The 9,438-nt window shown below is 35.3% G+C and overlaps 1 protein-coding gene across 1 annotated transcript in view; it reads left to right on the forward strand.

Moving 5' to 3' along the window:
• Nucleotides 1-200: 200 nt before the first annotated feature.
• Nucleotides 201-9,438, forward strand: part of LOC108691112 (lachesin-like) — a gene marked incomplete at its 5' end in the record, with an annotated part of 59,145 nt that continues 49,907 nt past the window's right edge. The window contains one exon of the mRNA XM_018198761.1: nucleotides 201-362. Within this exon, the coding sequence (XP_018054250.1) occupies nucleotides 201-362 (162 nt within the window). The remainder of the gene's footprint in view (nucleotides 363-9,438) is intronic.

Raw genomic sequence — 9,438 nt, forward strand, 5'->3', positions numbered from 1 at the left:
CTCCCGTTTCTTAAGTCGATTATCTATTCTCTCCGCTTTTTACCCTGACCTTATCGTATAAATACGCCTCAAGAACGCTCGTTATTTCAAAGATGTTTCAACAAAGTGCTAATTTTACATAATAATTTTTATAAAGAATTCGTGCGATAAAGAGAAAGGATAGGTTACAAACTTATTGATATGAATGATTTGTTCCGTAGTGCCGCCCGATATCGTTTATGGGGGTGACACTAGCGCCGATTTGGCAGTAGCAGAAGGTGACAACGCGACTTTGAGCTGTCGCGCGACAGGACATCCACCTCCGAGAGTATCCTGGCGGAGGGAGGATGGAGAACCCATTGTCATAAGGGCTTCCACGGCTGGTAAGACATTGTTGGAAATTTGAAATCTTTATTCTTGTTCTATTTGTCTGTAACATGTTAATTGTATCAAGTAAAATACAAGATGCCTCACAATTTCAACTTTTATTGCGAATATCTTGTGATTCAAGAAATATTATCAGTACACACTGCACAATAATTTTTTTTTCTTAAAAAAAGATACGAGAAAAATGCATTTATATAAATTGAAAATCTAATAAGTTCAACCAGAAAGGTATAAATCAGATACTTATAGTTAAATTCATTAAACATTCTAATCAAAATAATCAGAAAAATACAGTCATATGATAATTAGAATTCTGAATGATATAGTTTGTACTTCTTGATGATATAATTACACTATTTATTTTTTTTTACTGAAAAGAGACAACAAAAGTCTCCTCAATGTCATCTTACATGCGTAAATATATTAGCAGAATCAACATGTTATTAATTAAACCGCCGATATGACACTATATGCGATGTATCACCTATACTGACGAGATACTATTGTATTAATGATCGACATTCTTACAGGAGTTCACGTTCCTGTTGAACTCTAAGTGAGTTATGAGTAATAAACTGATAATACGAGAGCAAGTCAATAAGTTCTTAGAAAATCTGTCAGAGGGCAGTCACATTACTTTTTGACAAGTAGCATTTCTCGGCTGATTGCTGTCAAATTTTTGAATGGAATTCATCGCGTGGTTTCATTTCTGTAGATTAAAGCGAAACTTTTGTATTTTTTGCAAAATGGAAAAAAACAAGTTCCGTACAGTAATCAAACATCTACATATGAAAGATTTAACGCCGAAAGAAATCAAAGCCGAGTTGGATAATGTTCATAGCACATCTGCACCAGCATTTGCGACTGTATACAATTGGGTGAATGAATTTAAATATAGTCGTACATCCACATGTGATGAGACCACCTCGTTCGGGACGTCTCGTTAAGGCTGCCAGAAATCATCAAGTCCACAATATTGTTTTAACTGATTGACGAGTGAAAGTGCGCGAACTTGTTGAAGCCATAAATATATTGCCATGACACAGTGATTTCAATTTTGCACGAACAATTGGGTATGAAAAAGCTATTAGCAAGATGGGTGCCACGTTTACTCACTGTGGACCATAAGCACGATTTCAAAACAATGAAGATATTTCAACGTAATCCAGATGAATTTCTGCGTCGATTCATTACTGTAGATGAAACATGGATCCATTACTTCACACCCGAGATGAAGGAACAATCAAAAAACAATGGACTTCACCAGGTGAACCAGTTCCGAAGATTGTAAAGTCGGCTGAAAAGGTAACAATTTTTTGAGATGCACGCGGTATAATTCATATCGATTTTCCGTCGAAGTAAACGGCGATTACAACCTTATTTATTTATTATGGATCGTTTCAATAACATTTTAAAGAAAAAACGTCCCCATTTGGCGAAGAAGAAAGTGCATCAAAACAATGCACGGGTTTACACGGTGCCCGGTACCAATGGCCAAACGAATTCCGCTACGAATTCCCCATCCAGCATATTCGCTAGATTTAGCCCCCTGCGACTATTTCCTGTTTCCAAACCTGAAGAAATGATTCGGAGGAAAGAGATTCACCAGCTCATAGAACAAAGGCTTATTTTAAAGGATTGGACAAATCATATTATTCGGACGGCTTGAAAAAGTTGTAAAACCGTTGGATCAAGTATATCGAGCTAAAAGGAGACTATGTGAAAAATAAAAATAAATCAAAAAAAATGTGTTTTACTATGTTTTTCTAAAAACTTATTGACTTGTTTTCGTATAGTAATAATTTTATGATTTATTAGTTTCGTAGACATGCACACATATTTAAAATTCATTTAATACTTGAGTTTTAATTAAAATTAAGATTTTTATCGTCTGGGTTTGATTATCAACAAAGATGATAACTGTAGAGAAAGAAATTGTAATTTTGCAGCAATATGCAGAATATTGTAGTATTATAGTATTATAGTATTATAAGTATATACAGGATGAATTAGAGTCGTTGAAAAGAGAAAATTATCGATTTTATACCTAATTGAATTATAACGTGTGCAATTAATTATTTTCTCATAGGGTAAAAAGTTCAACAAATCTGATTCACCCTGTATATTATGGTATTATAGTATTATAAATATGCATACGTATCTAGATAGAACATTTAAATAAAAAATCGTCAATTTAATGATATAAAAATTTATGTTGATAATCGCAAATTTAAATCAATTATCGATAATGTCAGCGTTCTTCAATTTTCTTCGCAACTTTTTTGTACGGACATGGAAAATTTGCATAGAATTGACGATCTTTAAGGGAACCCTAAAGTCGTCTGTATTACTACCAACTAAACCATAGAAATTTTTACAATAGAATTTTTGTATAACAAGTACTTTTTTCCTCTCTTACTGATTTAAAAATCCTTTTCCAGGATTAAAATATATGGCATTAATACATGTCTGTAAGATGGAATCTATGCTGAGAACAACAAAACATTCGAAATTTCGAAATTGAGATCTTCTTTACCATTTCTTAATCCAATTCGCTTCAGAATTGTTCAACATTTTCTTCATATAAAAATTGTACAATCTGTATTCATTTCTGTACTTACAAAATAATAGTCTACAGACTAGTAGTTTGCATGAAGAAACAGCGTGGAGTTCTTAAAATTGGACTTGAACATCTAATTAAAATGTAAAATGTTATATATACGAAAATTGATATATACAGGATGAGGAAAAAAAATCGAGACACCTAAGTAACTTCTGAACGGTACGATATAGAGGATTAAGGTTTATAGGAATGCAAATGGCATCATAAAATCTATTATTTAATATCAAAAAAACCTATTTTAACATCCCTGGGGGCGAGGAGAAAGGCGGGCGGAAAAATCTTAAATTGCACATCGAGTGAGGGTTTGTTTGAAAGGGCCTTCCAAGATGAGAACAATGCATGGTCTCTACGATTTTTTTCGCAGAGTTATGATCATTTAAACATTGGGATTTCGTAGTAGTGGAAAGCTCACGACGTGGACGTGACAGAGACTTTGTGCAGGCACGTGTGGATAAAAGTGCATGTGGGAAGGAATGTGTGTGTGTGTGTGTGTGTGTGTGTATGTGTGTGTGTGCGCGCGCGCGCGCGCGCTGGGAGTTTGTAACCAATTAAGACAAGTGTGGAAAGGTTTATATCAATTGTTCAGAATGAGTATCATCAACTGTTTGATAATAAACTATCTAATGGTTAAAAAATGAAATAGCATTTTGAATGTAATCATGAGGGATAAGAGCTGCTTCCTGAAGAATCTGATTTATTGTAATTCATCCAAATTATTTGGTTTCATTTTTGTAAACTCTCTCTCTTTTAACCCCAGAAAATAATCGAGAGGTATTAGGTCGCGCGATTTAGGAGGCCATTCGATAGCTCCTCTTGCACTTATCCATCTCTTAGGAAACACTGTACTAAGATAATGACGTTTCTTCCGTAATGTGGTGCAATCTTGTTGAAATTATGTATTCTCAAAATTGTCTCCCACGATTATATTGTTGAAACTATTTCATGTTTTTCATCTTTCAGCGATTAGTAGTGGGACATTGAATTGCTCTCAACTCAAGGCTAGAATTAGCAAGTAAGCTATCACTACTTCTTACACATAAGAACGCAATACCTTACGTCCACATGAATCGCCATGACGCCAAAAAGTCGCATTATTTACATGAGCGCGAGCCACAATCGCATCTCGATACTTGCGTCATGTTTAATCCATTTCACTTTATGCGAATTGCGCATAAAACTGACCATACAAAGCATTTCGCGCATATGAGCGAGACATGAGGCATCTCACGCATACAAGCGAGTCATCTTCGGACCGTCCTTACATCAGAGTGACAAGCAGCGCCTCTCCCGTTTCAACAAGACGTCACAGGATTTCTCCGAGGAAGCAGCGCACGGCCTCTTCATCAGTTTGAGCCGTATCATTGATGCATTCCAACAGCTCTACTTTCCATCATCGCACATGCGAAGATCACAACGCATTGAGATGATTATTCGTCACAATCGTAATCACGAATTCATGTTTATATTCGATTATATTGCGATATATTGATAACGGGCAAATTAATTAATAATTAATGCCTTTCTTCCTTATTAGTATAAGGCATGCATTAACTCGCATTACTTAGTTGCGCACAAAATCTTCTCGGGCCAACGCTTGTAGATTTGCTAACATTATTTTCTTTCATTATTGAAACTGCTCGGAAGGGCTTGTTCACTTGAAATCTAAGAATAATCATAGGTTAGTATCATGGCGAACTTCTAATTAAAAAACGCGGTAGAATTAAAGCAAAACTAACAGCCTTCGATAATTTCAGTCGCATTAATACAGAACAAGAAGACAAAAATGAGCTACCACTGTGAATCAAAAAAGTGGACTTTTACAGAATTTGATGTGATTCAAGGCGAGATCGAAGATTTAGACGAAACACAAGCGCATCTCAGAGGAAACAACAATTTGAGAATAAATATTACAGGTTAACAGCCGCACGAAAGCTAATCGAACGAGCAACTTCTCCGCAGCATGACATTGCAACCCGACATTGGTGACGAGCATTTGTATTTAAACCCGCTACTTGGCTTCCAACGTTCCTGACGAGCTGCCCAAATTCGACGAAAATTTTGAATCTTAGATACCGTTTCGAGATTTATTCCAGTCACTTATCGCATCAAATACCATCATTCCTTCTGTCTAAAAGTTCCATTATCTAAGATCAGCATTGACCGGTAAAGTTTAAAAGGTAATATATAATGAAAGGTAATAACCCTCGCTAGAAATTACTAGCGTAATTACGAAATTGCTTGGCAATTGTTAAAACGAAGATTCGAAAATAAAAGAAGTTATTCATCATCTCATTCAAACATTGATAGAATTGCCATTAATTTCCAAGGAGTCGTATGCTGATCTCAGACAATTGGAGATAATGTGTCACAAATCACACAAAATCTCACGAAACTAGCACAACAACATTTTGTTGTCTGGGTCATTCATATTTTGTTATCTAAAACCAGTAGAGAATTTTGTAAAGAATGGGAATTTAAAAGAGCCGAAGCTGATGAATTTCTGACATTAAACAAGTTCATAAATTTCCTCACATATTCATAACAGTAAAACCTCTCAAAGTAAGAACATTTCGCGCTTATATGTTACCACGGACAATTCATCTTGGCTTTGAACTAGCACTCGATTTATAGCAATATGGTTTTTGTTTTTTCCCAAAAATCTTCGTATGTAGTTGAATGTAACAACATTTTGTTTGTAATAGCGCAAAAAATAAATATCACAACTTGAAAAAATCCCCCGATTTGAAATTAATCACTTTTAAGGATAGTTTCTTATAGAAAATTTTAATAGCGCAAAAAATAAACATCACAACTTGAAAAAATCCCCCGATTTGAAATTAATCACTTTTAAGGATAGTTTCTTATAGAAAATTTTAATAGCGCAAAAAATAAACATCACAACTTGAAAAAATCCCCCGATTTGAAATTAATCACTTTTAAGGATAGTTTCTTATAGAAAAGTTTATAGTAGATTGTAATAAAATAATTTTCATTTGTAGTTGCACTGTTCGTGAGATATAATTATTTAAACAATTGTAAAAAATGAATTTTTTTATTAGGAGTACAAATAAGTTTCCACCGTTTTTTATCAAAAATTAAGCATTTATTGTAAAAGAACGATATATAATATTTTATTCAAAATAATGGCCATCGCTAGCCACTACTCATCTTTCCCATCTTTCTGGTAGCATGTGGATACGCAACGGAAGAACGCTTCATCTTTTGCTCTGGAGGTTATCCAATCATCGATACAATTTTTGGTATCTTCATATGATGTGAAGTGCTGCTCAGGCCATACGTCATCGATCGGAACAAGTAGTAGTCGGAAGGAGCAATGTCTGGAGAATACGGCGGGTGGGGTAGATGATTTCAAATGATATGAAATTGTTTGTTGAGTCACTCCTAATGTAAGTGCAAATTCTTTTTACGTTTGGCACGAATCTTCATTCAATAATGCTTCCAATTCCGCGTCTTCGTACACTTTCGGCCTTCCGCTATGTTCTTTGTCTTCGACGTCAAATTCACCATTCTTAAACTTTTGAAACCACTCACGACAACTTCTCTCACTTAAGGCAGCATCACCATATACTTCTACAAGCAATCTATGAGCCTCAGCTGCAGATTTCTTCAAATTAAAGAAGTAAATTAAAAGTTCCCGCAAATGACGCTTATTCGGCTCAAAACTCGACATTTTCGTACAAAAAAAATATATGATGCTGATACATAATCGCTAATATTTCAAGATTATGGTGTTGCCGGATGTCTAATCTTATGATATGTTGTTTTACATCAAACAATTTTATAGTTTATTAGTAGCGCCGTCTTTTGGAAACGGCGGAAACTTATTTGTACTCCCAATAGTTTTTCAAGATAATTCATATCCCCTTGTGATTCAGAATCGTTTGTAGTTGTTTGTAGTGATATTCTGGTCGTTTGTAGTTGCACCGTTTAAAAGTTACACACATTAACGATAAACAAAAAATATAATTTTATTAATTCTTGAGATATCTTAGGAACATGATGACTTCTCTCATATGCTTACGCACGCTGGTTATACACAATATTGTATCATATGAGTCAATTCAACGTCGATTCCGAATGACGAATTTTTAGAAAAGTTTCCAGGGCAAGTATACTATTCGGTGGTTTGCCATTATCTTCCGAGTGTTACGGGCGTACGAAAATTTTCTACTGGAGATCGTATCCGGGATCTTTTGTATTGCGGAGGAGCCGCTGTTACGCCGCGCTCGCGTTATTTAAACTATTTAAAATTAACGATTTTAAATAACGGTTTAAATTACGGTTAAATTACGGTTTAAATTAGATGTACAACTTTGCTTCCGCCGTTTTCCTATAGATGGCTTTAGCGGTAAGTAGTGGTCGAAATAAATAGATCATAGACGTCATACAATAAACTTGGGCATCTGTAACCCCATAGAAACATTAATCGATTGGTGTCTGCATCATAAAGTTATTCTCAATTGAAAATGTCAGTTTACGAGCCAAATTCTCGTCATTTGTAGGTTTTAATTTTTTGCTTCAATATGAAGAAATCTGCGGCTGAGGCTCATCGAATGCTCTCAAATACTTATGGTGAGGCCTATTAGTGAAAGAACGTGTCGTGAGTGGTTTCAACGCTTCAAGAACGGTGATTTTGACGTCGAAGACCGGCATAGCGGTGGAAGAGAGAAGGTTTTCGAAGATGCAGAATTGGAGGCATTACTTGAGCAAGACTCGTGTCAAAATCAAGAAGAATTGGCACGATCATTGGGAGTGACTCAACAAACCATTTCAAAACGCCTCAAAGCCATGGGAATGATTCAGAAGCAAGGAAATTGAGTGCCGTACGAATTGAAGCCAAGAGATGTTGAACAGCGTTTGTTTGCTTGTGAACAGCTGCTTGAAAGGCAAAGACGGAAGGGATTTCTGCATCGCATTGTGACTGGGGATGAAAAATGGGTTCATTACGATAATCCCAAACGCAGAAAATCATGGGGAATTCCCGGCCATGCTTCCACGTTGTAATTGCATCGTTTAAAAGTCACAACAAATTTACAACAAATAAATTACACAACTTTGCCAATTTTCGAGATATCTCAAATCCGCTTACGACATCTTTCTTAGAATTGTTTGTAATGATTTTCCATTCTTTTGTAGTTGCACCGTTTAAAAGTTATAACACATTTACAATAAACAAATTACGTAACTTTGACAATTTTCGAGATATCTCAAATCCGCTTACGGAAACTTTCTTAGAATCATTAACAGAATTAATAAATAATACGCATACATTTTATATTAAAAAAAAAGCATAAAGTATATAAATACATAAAAAGAAAAAAAAATATATAAAATTTACAAAATCTCCAAAAAATATTAGGTATACAACTTTGCTTCCGCCGTTTTTTTCCGAAATTCGGCCAAACCGAATATTCACGGCTCCAAGGTCATGCTCTGTATTTGGTGGGACCAGCTCAGCGTAGTGTATTATGAACTGTTAAAACTGACTGAAACAATCACAGGCGATTGGTATCGAACGCAATTGATGCATTTGAGCCGAGCATTGAAAGACAAACGGCCGCAATACAACGAGAGACACGATAAAGTGATTTTGCAGCATGACAATGCTCGACCCCATGTTGCGAAAGTGGTCAAGACATACTTGGAAATGTTGAAATGGGAAGTCCTATCCCACCCGCCGTATTCTCCAGACGTTGCTCCCTCTGACTATCACTTGTTTCAATCAATGGCACACGGCCTGGCTGACCAGCACTTCCGGTCTTATGAAGAAGTAAAAAATTAGATCGATTCGTGGATAGCCTCAAAGATGACCAGTTTTTTCGACGCGGGATTCGTACGCTACCCGAAAGATGGGAGAAAGTAGTGGCCAGCAATGGACAATACTTTGAATCATAAATGTATAACCAGTTTTTTACAATAAAGCCTCGAATTTCGGAAAAAAACGGCGGAAGCAAAGTTGTATACCTAATATTTTTTGGAGATTTTGTAAATTTTATATATTTTTTTTTCTTTTTATGTATTTATATACTTTATGCTTTTTTTTTAATATAAAATGTATGCGTATTATTTATTAATTCTGTTAATGATTCTAAGAAAGTTTCCGTAAGCGGATTTGAGATATCTCGAAAATTGTCAAAGTTACGTAATTTGTTTATTGTAAATGTGTTATAACTTTTAAACGGTGCAACTACAAAAGAATGGAAAATCATTACAAACAATTCTAAGAAAGATGTCGTAAGCGGATTTGAGATATCTCGAAAATTGGCAAAGTTGTGTAATTTATTTGTTGTAAATTTGTTGTGACTTTTAAACGATGCAATTACAACGTGGAAGCATGGCCGGGAATTCCCCATGATTTTCTGCGTTTGGGATTATCGTAATGAACCCATTTTTCATCCCCAGTCACAATGCGATGCAGAAATCCCTTC

Source organism: Atta colombica, unplaced genomic scaffold, assembly GCF_001594045.1.
Source record: "Atta colombica isolate Treedump-2 unplaced genomic scaffold, Acol1.0 scaffold4, whole genome shotgun sequence".
NCBI classification, from domain to species: Eukaryota; Metazoa; Arthropoda; class Insecta; order Hymenoptera; family Formicidae; genus Atta; species Atta colombica.